General features: G+C 50.2%; 1 protein-coding gene across 2 annotated transcripts; it reads right to left on the bottom strand.

Annotated features, from left to right (window-relative positions):
* Positions 1-2798: 2798 nt before the first annotated feature.
* On the bottom strand, positions 2799-6276 carry TRIM56 (tripartite motif containing 56). 2 transcript variants are annotated; one of them, XM_060077703.1, is made up of 4 exons: positions 6137-6276; positions 5583-5807; positions 5181-5292; positions 2799-5071 (listed from the first exon to the last, which is right to left on the bottom strand). In XM_060077703.1, exons 3-4 carry the CDS (start codon positions 5246-5248, stop codon positions 2803-2805), a joined length of 2337 nt encoding a protein of 778 aa, XP_059933686.1. In that variant the 5' UTR covers positions 5249-5292; positions 5583-5807; positions 6137-6276; the 3' UTR covers positions 2799-2802. The 2 variants fall into 2 exon arrangements, with proteins under 2 accessions (XP_059933686.1, XP_059933685.1); XM_060077702.1 differs by lacking the exon at positions 5583-5807.
* Between the last annotated feature and the right edge of the window lie 6722 nt (positions 6277-12998).

Genomic DNA, 12998 nt, shown 5'->3' with positions numbered 1-12998 from the left:
AGGACACCTAAAATTTCACCTCTTTTGTGACTTAGAGCTGAGCCAGTCTCCCGGAGGCTTATGATAGGCTGTGTCCACAGTGCCCCCTACTGGAGATCTCCCACAAGCCAAAGTTTTGGACAACCTGACGTTTTCTAGACATCAATTCACTCCACAGGCGTTTACAGAGCACCTACTAGGAGCCGTCACTGTGCTGACTCTGTAGAGAGCTGCAACGAAGACAGACACGGCACCCCACGCGTGCAGCTCATCTTAAACCAGTTCGTTCCGCAGAACCGCCATTTGGTTTCCAGTTGGTCTGAATTAGTTGGTGAACTCAATAAGACCTTCCCCTGCCTCTGGACACTCCACAATGACCGATCACCCACGGGGACCACCCACAGGGACCACCTGACCTCTGCAAACTTCCCAGGGCAGATTCCTTGGTCAGTCACCAGACAGGACCCTGCTCTGACGACCCTTCCTCCCTGCTGGGTCCTGACTGGCTGGGATTCTCCTCCTGACTCCTGCCTAGCCTCCCACCCCTACCCCTGACAGAAGTCTCACTTGTTCTGACACATTCATTCACAAATCCAGTAGTTATTCTTGAGAGTATTTTTCTGAAGTAGTCAAGCATATATGTTATTTAACGGACAGTAATAACTGAAGTAGAAATGTGCATATACGAATAACAGCATGAAATAAAAAGAACCCAATCTCCCCAATCACTGACTATTTACACATTTTGAACCTATTTCCACTCGGTAACTATTCAGACATGCTTTTTTTTTTACCTTGTTGCTATCATTACGTGAACAGAAAGCCAAAATCTTTTTTTTTTTTTTTGGCTTACGATTGCATCATATAACATCATATTCTTCTAAATAGTTCTCATAATTGTCATACATGAAGGCAGCAGCTCACTGTCCCGGTAGAGACCACAATCTACTTGGCTAGATTCTGGTCTAGCCAGAATTGGCTAGCTAAGCTGAGCTGTTTCCTGTCAAAGACTGTAATATATAGGGTGGCCACAAATATCTGTGTGCAGATACTTTTTTTCCTTTTGAATCCTTTTCCCAGAATGTACTCCCCAAAGTGAGATAACTTCGTCTTATAATCACTTCTTTGACTCTTGTCAAGAACTGCCAAACTGTTCACCAGGAAGCATCATTTATAGTGCCAGGGGTCTATTTCCCCACGACATATTTTTTAAAATGTATTTTTGACGAATACAAGTGGTCGATTTTATTTTTCATTTTATGTGTCCTGGCCTGTGTGCGTTCCTCTTGGGTATAGGGCTTATTTGGTTCTTTGACCAAGTAGATCTGCTTAGTCACTGCATATACTGGAGACTCCTCAGATCAATGCTCCATAATTTCCTCATCTCATTGATTTTCCTTTAATCTTCGTTCTTCTTTCCTGTGCATACATTTCAAAATTTTATATAATTGAATTTGTCCACCTGACATTGATGATTTCCCCTTTCACTTCATTAAACAATCAATGACCTCCCTCCCTGGAAAAAGATTTTCTTTTCCCTACACCTAATGTCCTGCACTTTCCATCTGGACTTGTCCAAAATCTCTCTGGTTCCCATGAGCACTCGTTTCCCATGATCCTTACATATTATTCCCTTTGGTCACCTCTCAACAGCCCCTGGCTAAGCATGCCCACCTCAGTTCCACCGCTGCCACAGCCTATGCAAAAGGCCGGTGGTCATGGCTCACTTCTGATGGGATCCCTCCATGAGATTTTCACCCCTCCGCCCATCCCAGCCCCACTACCGACTTTCCAGGTCTTCCAACCCGTTTGGCCCCTGAGTCCCTCACCTGGCCTCTAGGCTTAGGTTTTTTCCTCACCCATAATGGCAATATAGACAAATGCCTTCAACCCCTTAGTTCAGCCAAAATTTCTCAAAAGGAATTGTGCCAGAAAACTAAGAGGGGGCTAAAAATAAACTCCAGGAAGTATAAAGACCTCAAAAAAGAAAAGGTTTTATATCCTACATAGGTCTTCTGGCCTCAGGTTGGCTTGGAGGTGAGGGGTGGTGGAAGTCGGGGGGTAAGACCCAGGGTCTCCCCTTGTCTCACACTCAGAACCCTGTGTTTTAGACTCCAATCCTGCCGGGTTCCATTTTCTAGTAGCACATTCTCTTCACGGACTTCAAGGTAAAGGCCTGTTGGCCTCGGCTCGTGTCTATAATTGATCCCCCATGAGGTCCACCCCGCACTTCACTGGGGGACGCCATTATCAGAGGAGCCTCAACTTCCCAGCCGAGGCTGGTGGAAGATGCCATTTATGGCCGGGTTCAAAATCCCAGACCTCTTCTGACTTGGTGCGTCCCGTTCAAGTCGGAGGGGAGAGGGTTCTCAGCTCTCTTCCAGAAAGTACATACCTGACACACCCTTCAAGCCCTGGGCTTAAAGGACTATTTCTACCCACTTCCCCAAGACTCTCCCTGGGCTACCCCATCAGGAATGGTTTTAAAGAAGAACTCAAATCAGGACTAGCTTACACATCTTGGAAACCTAGACTCTACGGTGGCGGCAGCGGCAGTCACCCCCAGCAAAAGCAAGAAGCATTAATGCCCAGCACCCGTCCAACCCCTCCTCCTCTGCTTCTGAGGGTTATGGCCATGCCACCCCACCTTGGTCCCTATTCCTGCGCACCTGAAGAGCGGTTTCACACTTCACCTTGAAAAGTTGCCAACCCCTGTTCTCTGGGAAAATGCCCTCGGCCACCACATCCCTCGGGCCACCCTGCTTCCCTTCTCTCTACCCCCCCAGTCCCCCCACCCCGAAGTGTCTCCCCAGCCCCAGCCCTTTAACTGTCAGGAGGGCGGACCCGAAAGACATGGATGGTCCCATTACTGAGGGACACAACCAGGTACCTGCCATCCACCATGGTGGTCACCCGGGGCTTTTCCAGGCCGTGATAGGCCGTCAGGAAGTCACCGAGCAGCGACCCCTTCGGATCGAGGATCACCACCTTGTTGACCTCTCGAAGGGTCAGAAAGATGTAGCCCTTCTTATCTACGGACACGGAGCCCGGCTGGCAGCCGTGCAGGCCCGGCCCCCGGTACTCCCCAATCACCTGGCCCAGCCCGTCACAGACCACCAAGCTATTCTGCTGCCAGTCTGACCCCACGAAACTGCCCTGGGGGCTTGTGGTCAGGAACACCAGTGCCCGCAGGCCCCGGCTGGCCTTGCCCCCAGGGATAAACCGGGTGGCCAGGCTGCCTTCCATGTTGTACACCTCCACATGGCCTGACACGCTGACAGCCACCCGGTCCCCGCTCGGCATGGCGGACACGGCGTGGCTGGCCTGGCAGAGGCTCAGCGCCCGGCGCCACTGCACCTCGCCGTTGGGGCGGATGAGATAGAGCCGAGCGCCAGCCGAGAAGGCCACGGCGTCCTGCAGGGCGGCCACGCTGCATGGGGAGCAGCCCTCAGGGACGGGCACCGCGCCCTTGTAGTCGCCATTGAGGGAGAAGCGCTTCAGGGCCCTGTTCTGCTCATCTGCCACCAGGATCTCCCGGGAGCCAAAGGGACAGAGCCCAGTGATCCGGGGAGACCGCTTGTCCCCCGGCATCCGCGTGGGGAAGCTGCAGAAAAAGATGGGCCTGGGGAGGAGGCCAGAGCCTTCCAGGTTTGGCCCAGGTGCTGGGCTGGGCTCCCGAGAAATGGACTTGAGCCTGCCTTTGAATTTCCTCTTCTTGTTGGATCTGCCACCCCTTGGGGACTGGGCTCCTCCATCTTCCTGGGGTGTCTGGGCTCTGCCCTCTTTCGGGGTCTGGGCTCCATCTTCTTGGGGAGTCTCGGCTCGCTCCGCCTTTAGGGTCTGGGCTCCATCTTCTTGGGGCGTCTGCGCGCTGTCCTGCTTTGGGGTCTGGGCTCCATCCCTGCTCTGGGGCTGGGTTTCATCACCTCCCTGGCTTCTCACTCCGTCTTTCCCGCTGTCCTTCTGGGGCTGCTGCTCCTCAAAGGAGAGTCTTAGCAGCTGGTGGTTCTTGTCCAGGAGTCCAGGATGGAGCTCCAGCTGGGGCAGCAGACAGGGGGCTGACCCAGGCATCCAGGGACAACGCTGCAGCTGCTGAAGCCTTTGGGCAATCGCGCCCTCCAGCGAGAGTATCTCGGCCTCCCGACCCAGGCTGAGCACGCGACGGGCAAAGGCGGCCGCCTCCCTGGCCACCTGTGCACGGCTCGCCAGCTCCCCCAGCCTCTCCCGAGCAGCCTCTTCGGCAGCGTCCACGTGGGCCCGTAGCTGCCCCAGCACCTCCTGCTTCTGGGCCAGGAGGGCCCGGAGGACCCCCTCGGCTGCCTCTTCCACCTGCGTGCCCACCTTGGCTGCCTGCTCCCGCAGACAGGCCAAGGCTTCCTCTTCCGCCAGCCGGGTGGCTTCCAGCTTGGCCAGGTTGTTGTCCATGCCCGCCAGTAGCCCCTCGAGGCCTGGCCTCCGGGCACGCACAGCCTCGGCCAGGGGCAGGCAGGGGTGGTCCAGGTGGGGGTCCAGGCGACACTCCCGGCACAGCAGCTGGGAGCAGGGCTGGCAAAGGAAGCGCAGGGACTCCCCCGGGTGCTGGGGACACTGGGCCGCCTGGCGTTCCCGGGCCTCCTCGTCGTACCACCCTGCCCTGTAGCCCACCAGGTCCACCACTCGGTGGCTGTGGGTCTGCCGAGTGCAGCGGTGCCCATCGGCACAGGCCTGGCACAAGTCGTCGGCGCAGTCCAGGCACCGGGCTGTGGCTGGCCCCCCAGCACTGGCGCCCCCCATCAGCGGGCACAGTGCACAGGCCGGCTTCCCTGCGCGCAGGTCTCCACCGGCTCGGGCCTTCACCAAATCTAGGAGCCCGTTGACAAAGAAGTTGGTCTTGAAGGCAGCCACGCCCGTGGGCGGCACAGGCACGGACTCGCGGCACTCAGGGCATCGGAGGTGGCTGCCCTCGGCCAACTGGGTCAGGCAGTCCTGGCAGTAGGTATGCAGGCAGGGCAACGTTTTGGGCACCCGCAGCTGCTCCAGGCAGATTTTACAGGCTAGGAAGTCGCTGCTCAGGGCCTCCAGCAGGGAGGGCGAGGAGCCCTGGGAAACCATTCTGCAAGCGAGGGGTCGGGGTCAGAGGACAGAGGGCACCTCCGCGGTGGCCCCCACCTGCCCTCTCGTCTCTACCCCATCCTCAAGCCCCACCAGGTCTGGAGTCTCACCTGAATGGCCAGGAATTTTCTTCTGGTCTCTTGAGATAAAGAGCCGCCTCCCTCCTCCCTGCAGACATTCAGCAAATGTGAAAAAGTAAAGGCCGCTTTTGCATGTCAGGCCCTGCAAGATATGACAACACCAAGAAGCATAGCCTTAGAGACCTGCTGGTGTAATGATGGGTGCCCCCGACTGACAGGCCTTATGGCACATGGGGTGAGAGTCTGGTGTGAACAGATCCTGGGGGTCCTGCTGGGGGTGGGTTGCCAGGTGAGGGGAGGGCAGAGAGGACCAGCCGAGGGTGTGGGTGGGCAGTCGTGCCTTGATTCCTGGAGGGTGGAGGAGTATGAGGGACCCCAATTCCTGGGGCCCCAATTCCCGGGACCCCAATTCCCACAGCCTCGTACACCTGCCTCCTAGGCCCTGGCAGCGGCATCACGGGTTGTGAGGGCCCCTCTTCCTGCCTCGACTGTCCTGAAATGAACAGGCAGAAGGATGCCCCAGAGGAAGGCGCTGCCTCGCTCTTTCCTTCCAGTTCCTCAAACTCAGGGTCACCGCGTAGCCTTTGCCCCATCTCTTCCAGCCCTTTTCTTTCAGCCTTTCCTGCTGCAAGAGGCCTCCTGCTTTCCTAGAAGCCTCTGGAGGGTAGGAGTCACATGAGGATCAGCTGTGAGTGCCCCAGCTCCCTGCACAATGGCTGTGAAATACTTGATAAAGAAACTTGGGGGATTTCCCCCAAGCTTCCAGAAAGCAGGGGCTGGGAGGAGAGCTCAGAGAGTGGGAGGGGGTCTTCCCCAGGAAGTCTCAGATCTCTGGCCCCGCGGGGGAAGCCTCCCCTCTCCTCCCCTCTCCTCCCGCCTTCTGGGTCCCTCTCCCCACTCCCTTCCCCTTCCTCCCGCTCTCCCCCTTCCCCCACCCCCTCCAGTTCAGCTGTCCCTTCAACCGCCCTCCAAGCCCCTCTCCTTACCTAGCCGGGGCTCCAGGACCCGAAGTGGGGGCCCCCCGAGGCCCTGGCGCTGCTGTTGTTGGGCTCCTGAAAGAGAAACAAAACTGAAACTAATTGTACTTCTGCAACTTCCGTCCCAGGCCCGGGACACCGACTTGTACAGCCGCAGGCCCCGCCTTCCTCCCTACCCTGCCTGGAGCTCTTCCTCGGGGGCCTCCTCCACCAGCAGGGCACAGCCCCCGCCAGCAGGCTCCAGGGCTCCGGGGGCCAGGACAGCTTTGGCGGCTGGAGTTGCCGAGGTTGGCTTGTCAGTTCGAGCCTGAGGATTCGCTCAGCCTGCTAAGTGTGTTTATCGCAAAGGCAGGGCAGATGCCTGAGGATGCGTCCTCTGAGGGAAGAAATTAGAGATCACAGGTGATTCGGAGATGTAGGGTAACTAGAGCCCCGTCCTCAGGCCAGGGTTCCAGTGCTGCTGCATATCTGCCAATCCAGTCTTAGGTGAGGCCCTTCGTACTATAAATCTCTGCTGAGATACGGGAGGGGCTGTGGGAACCAGATAAGGGGCCTCGAACTGAGGAGTCAGCAAAGGCTTCCTGGAGGAGGCGTCACTTGAGATGAGTCAGAAGAGTGCATGGGGGTTAGGGATCACCTGAGAAGAACGCAGGGAAAGGCATTCTAGGAACCGGGAACAGCAAGTCCGAGGGCTCAGAGGAATGAAATACCACGACTCTGCTGGGGGGATCCAAGTAATTCAGGATGATTTGTGGGAAAGGGACATGTGAGTGGTAGCAGATGAGGTTACAGAGGGAGAGGCAACGGCCAGATCACAGAGGGCATTATGTTCTACATGAAGGGGTCTGAGTTTTATCCAAAAAGCCAAAAGAAACCATTGAAGGATATTTCCCCCAACATCTTCTGAAAAATTTGAAGCACAAAGGAGTTGAGAGGATTGGAACGAACACTCCTGTACCTACCCCTTAGATTCTACAGTTAACATCTTGCTGTAGTTGATTCGTCACACAGCTACCCATGTATGCATCCCTTTATCCACAGTGACGGGATTTCTGGAGGAAACAGAACCGGTGAGAGCTCACTCTGGCAGCGGCCAAGAGAATGGGCGGGGGGGGCCTGACCATGGGTCCAGGTGAAAAGTGGAGGGGTCTGAGCTGGCACAGCGCCACTAGGGGCAGAGAGGAGGGTGGAGGATGGGAGCCTCACGTGTGAGCAGCTGCTACAGGTGAAAGAAGCCGTGGGTCTTGTGTCTGTCCCTGTGGAGGGAGGTGCCGGAAGGAGGGTAGGAAGTCCTTCAGGTTTTGCAGATCTGGAGGTCAGGACGGAGAGCTTGGCTGCTGATAACCAGGCTTATGACTTTTCTAGAGTTTTGCAGTGTATCTTTGGTTTTGATGAAGTCACCCAACAGTGTCCAAGGTGAGAAGAGCAGGGCCGAGATGGCACTATGTGGAACATAGACATTTAAGAGCAAGTTGGGGAAGAGCTGAGGCGTGATGGAGGCTGAGAGGTACTTCCAGAGAGACAGATTGAAATCCAAGCAAGAGTAGGTCCCAGGAGCCAGGGGTGGAGAATGCTGTACTTCCAGAAAGAGGAGGTGGTCAGTGCAGTTGAATGCTACAGACCCGACGGTCAGCCAAGATGAGCACAGAAAAATGTATTGGCACATGTGTGTCTCTAAGTGTGTGCACACATCTGCACATGTGTAAGGCTCCGTGTATGTTTGTCTATGCATATCCAAGGATGATTTTCTGGATGCCTACTGCAGTCAGACAGCATGCCATGTGCTGTACAATAGACAAAGATCAACAAGATAGGTTCCCCACCCACGGGCAGTTTATAATCACATAGGAGAGGTGAGATCTGTACACGTTGCCATAGGAAACAGACAAATATCATATTAAGATGTCAAAGTAATCATCACAGTGGCTTCCTTTTCCTGGGCATTTACCATGAGCTTGGCATGGGGTGCTGTAAACATAACCTGATTTAATCCTCACGGTAATGCCGTAAGATAGGTACCATTCTTGCCCCATTTTATAGATGAGGAAACTGAGTTATAGAGAGAATAAATCACCCAAGGTCACATAAAGTGCTACAGCAACACAGAGGGAAAGTCTGATTTCTCCTGGAATGGTGGTGTTGTGGTGGTGTGGGAATCAGAAAGGCCACATGAAAGGCATGGCATTACAATGCCTGCCCTACCCCGCCTCCCCAAACATTGAACAATTGCTTAAAGTGCCTACAGTGTGGCAGGCCCCAGGGAGACAGTTTCTCCTCCCTGGGAACAGGCTTCCAAGGCAAGGGATAACTCAGCTACAACCAGGTGGTAAGTGTTACCATGGAGACCCGGGGAGGAGGAGGAGTTCCTGCCAGATGCTGGGGGTTCCTCAAGATGCCCCTCCTGCTGGGTGTTCTGATACCGCTGGAGTGCAGGCAGGTGGAGGGAAGTGGCAGGAGATGGGAACGGGCAGGCAGAACAAACTTCAAAATTTCCTGTTGAGAATCCTGTAAGGCCTTAAGGTAACGGGGAGCCATTTATTAGGCAAGTTTGGACTTTGTTGTGCAGGTACTTGGGGGTGGGGGCAAGCAAAGGTATTTAATCTTAATTTATACAAATAAGCATAATTTAAAATAAAATTTGAAACACTCATCATCATAACAAAATAACTTTTTTCCTATGTGTATTTCCTTTGGTCTCTGTCCACATGAGTATGTTTTACACAATTCTCTCTATATATGTATATATATATATATATATATTTGTACATATTTGACATACTGTATTTATACTATGCACATACTTTTTGTCTACTTGTCGATGTGCCTTTCAGGACTGGAAAATGCTCCTAAAGTATTTTGTTGATTCTCTCCCCCTCCGTTTTCTCTGTTTCCCTGTCTGGAACTTCCATCATTCAGAGCTTGCCTCTCCTGGATGGTCCTCTGATTTTATCTTTTCTCTTATTTTTCATTTCTTTCTCTTTTTGTACTACTTTCTGGGAGATTTCTCAACTTGAACTTTCAATCCTTGTGTTTTTTCAAATCTGCTGTCCCAATGTTAATTTATGAGTTCCTTTTTTTTTGTACCCTATTTGTACCAGTATCTTCTTACCTCTCTGAGGATATAAACGATAGTGTTGTTATTGTTGTTGTTGTTGTTGGTGGTGGTGGTGGTGGTGGTGGTGTGTGTGTGTGTGTGTGTGTGTGTGTGTGTGTGTGTGTGTGAGTTTTCTTCATCTTGCACAGTATCTGTTACCTCCAAGTTATGGTTTCCTTCCTCCCTCCTTCCCTCCCTTCATTCCTCTTTAGATGACTGTAGTATTTATTGTTTTATATTTTATTTTGTTTATTTTTAAAATTGTTTTATATTTTGAAATTAGCTTTCTGAGGTATAATTTACATGCAATGAAAATCACCAATTTAAATGTAGAGCTGGGCTTCCCTGGTGGCGCAGTGGTTAAGAATCCACCTGCTGGGCTTCCCTGGTGGTGCAGTGGTTAAGAATCCACCTGCCAACGCAGGGAACATGGGTTTGAGCCCTAATCCGGGAAGATCCCACATGCTGCAGAGCAACTAAGCCCATGTGCCACAACTACTGAGCCTGCGCTCTAGAGCCCACAAGCCACAACTACTGAACCCACATGCCACAACTACTGAAGCCCGCATGCCTACAGCCCGTGCTCCACAACAAGAGAAGCCACTGCAATGAGAAGCCCACGCACCGCAACGAAAGCAGCCCCTGCTCGCCGCAACTAGAGAAAGCCCGTGTGCTGCAATGAAGACCCAATGCAGCCAAAAATAATAAACAAAATAAATAAATTTATTGAAAAAATAATAAATGTAGAGCTCAATGAGTTTTGACAATGTATATAGTCAAGTAATTACCAACATAATCATGTTATACAGTAGTACAATATAAAAATAAGGGAATTGACATTGGCACAATACTGTGAACTCAACTACAGACCTTATTCAGATTTCACCAGTTTTTACATGCACTCAAGTGTGTGTGTGTGTGTTTTGTATAGTTCTATGCAATTTTATCACATGTATGACCACCATGCGACCACCACCATAATCAAGATACAGAACTGTCCCGTAAACACAAAGAAACTCTGTTCCTTCTTTATTGCCTTATCTTGTGTTAAAAATATTTGTATTACATTAATTCCACTGTTTCTATGTTTTAAAACTCATTTCTTAGTGATTGCTCTAGGGACTATAATACGCATCTTTAACTTATGAGAAACTATTTCAGGTTAATATTGACTTAAATCCAATAAAATATAGCCACATAGCTCTATTTCCTCCCCTTCTTTATTCTATTTTTGTCAAATCTATTATATCTACATATGTTAAAAACCCAACAATACAGCCTTATAATAATTAGTTAAACAATTTCATTTTTAAAAGACATTAAGGGAAGGAAAGATACAGATCAGTGTTTTGTATTTACCCACAAGTTTACCATTTCCCATATTCTTCCTTCCTGCGGCTTAAACTTACCATTTGGGGTCCTTCCTTTTCAATGTGAAGGACTTCGTTCTGTAAAATAGTTTGGCTAGCAACAATCTCTGTTTGTATTTATCTGGGAATGTCTTATATTTTGGCTTTAATTTAAATTTTTTTTAAATAAGAAATTTATTTAAACAATGTGCTTGACTCAAAGAGAAAACTACCTTTCCTTAAAAGTAACGTATCACTACTTAAAGACATATTACCATACAAGTAACAGCTACATACTAAAAAAAAAAAAGTTTCAAAATTGCCCTAGATTTTATAATGACAAATGAAAAACATTGAAATTCGCCAAACAAGATATGAAGGATTTATTTTGTTGTTGTTACTGTTTTTTGTTAAACAGCAAGAGCTAATAACTTTTTGGAATAAGAAGATGGGCGTTAAATGAGCCTGTTCCTAACAGAGAAAGGAGGTATTTTCACAGAAACAGTATTTTTCCTGACTTCACCTCCATTTGATGTTGATGAAAATACATCATTGGCCATTTAGCTAAAAAAAAAAAAAAAAAAGCAAGAGGCTTGTGCACATGTCCCAGTCATTTCATATACAATGAAGGAATGGGGAGGGAAAAATGAAAGAATAGAAAAAATTATTCAGGATGTCGTGGGGCGAAATGACAGTTTTCCAACTGAGAACACGTTGCTGGCTTGTGGAAACAGAATTCTGGACCAAAGTGGCAGGTTCTCTTTTTAATGGGTACTTCCCGTCTGCTCTAGGAAGCCGTCAATTGTATCTTTGCCCTCCAGTTTCAACTATGCAGGAGTGTCTGTTTCATTGGTTGGCTGCCCATCAGATCAGAATCTGATCTGCCTCACTGACCCACCTTGTCATTCAAAATAGGCTTTCAGGGATTCCCTGGTGGCGCAGTGGTTGAGAGTCCGCCTGCCGATGCAGGGGACACGGGTTCGTGCCCCGGTCCGGGAAGATCCCACATGCCGCGGAGCGGCTAGGCCCGTGAGCCATGGCCGCTGAGCCTGCGCATCCGGAGCCTGTGCTCCACAACGGGAGAAGCCACAACAGTGAGAGGCCCGCGTACGGAAAAAAAAAAAATAGGCTTTCATTAGTCTACTAAGTGGTATATGCCTCAGTCTTCAACTACCTTCACATTAACATCAACATTGTTCTCAAGCTGGACCATCATAGCCAGTAGTAATGAAGTCTCCTCAGCTTCTGCTTTTACAAAAGAGATACCAGAGCTCCACCAAATGGGCCCACAAGCAGTGCCAGAAGTGGCTGAAGAAGTCGTGTTCATTTTCTGGGGGGAGTATAGTTGCTTTACAATGTTGTGTTAGTTTCTGCTGTACAGCAAAGTGAATCAGTTTTATGTATACATATACCCACTCTTTTTTAGATTCTATTCCCATATAGACCATTACAGAGTACTGAGTAGAGTTCCCTGTGCTCTACAGTCGGTCCTTATCAGTTATCTATGTATATGTATATGTATATGTCAATCCCAATCTCCCATTTTGTCCCTCCCCACCAACCCCCTGGTAACCATAAGTTTGTTTTCTACATTTGTAACTCTATTTCTGTTTTGTAGATAAGTTCATTTGTACCCCTTTTTAAGATTCCACATATAAGCGATATCACATCATATTTGTCTTTCTCTGTCTGACTTGCTTCACTCAGTACAACAATCTCTAGGTCCATCCACTTTGCTACAAATGGCATTATATTGTAGTTTTTTATGGCTGAGTAGTATTCCATTGTATATATGTGCCACATCCTCTTCATCCATTCCTCTGTCGATGGGCATTTAGGTTGCTTCCATGTCCTGGCTATTGTTAATAGTGTTGCAATGAACATTGGGGTGCATGTATCTTTTCGAATTATGGTTTTCTCTGGATATATGCCCAGGAGTGGGATTGCTGGGTCATATGGTAGTTCTATTTTTCGTTTTTAAGGAACCTCCATACTGTTCTCCATAGTGGCTGTACCAATTTACATTCCCACCAACAGTGTAGGAGGATTCGTGCTCATTTTTTTTTTTTTTTTGCGGTACACGGGCCTCTCACTGTTGTGGCCTCTCCCGTTGTGGAGCACAGGCTCCGGACGTGCAGGCTCAGCGGCCATGGCTCACGGGCCCAGCCGCTCCGTGGCATGTGGGATCCTCCCGGACCGGGGCACGAACCCGCATCCCCTGCATCGGCAGGCGGACTCTCAACCACTGCGCCCCCAGGGAAGCCCTCGTGTTCATTTTTGAAGAATATTTTTTTCCTGCCTCATTCTCTCTCTCTCCATCTTCCGGGTTCTGCATTATATGTACATTGCTGTGCTTGACATTGTCCCACAGTCTCTGAGGCTCTTTTCATTCTTCTTCACTTCTTTTTCTCTCTATTCCTTGGATTGG

The sequence above is a fragment of the Mesoplodon densirostris genome, chromosome 16 (genome assembly GCF_025265405.1).
Source record: "Mesoplodon densirostris isolate mMesDen1 chromosome 16, mMesDen1 primary haplotype, whole genome shotgun sequence".
Taxonomy (NCBI): domain Eukaryota; kingdom Metazoa; phylum Chordata; class Mammalia; order Artiodactyla; family Ziphiidae; genus Mesoplodon; species Mesoplodon densirostris.
This window is presented reverse-complemented; position numbering and strand designations above follow the sequence as displayed.

Excerpts from the sequence above, each read along its gene's own strand:
- TRIM56 (XM_060077703.1), bottom strand. The coding sequence starts at position 5,248 with ATGTCTGCAGGGAGGAGGGAGGCGGCTCTTTATCTCAAGAGACCAGAA. Across the intron at positions 5,072-5,180 it reads GAAAATTCCTGGCCATTCAG|AATGGTTTCCCAGGGCTCCT; the intron begins GTGAGACTCCAG and ends CCTCGCTTGCAG.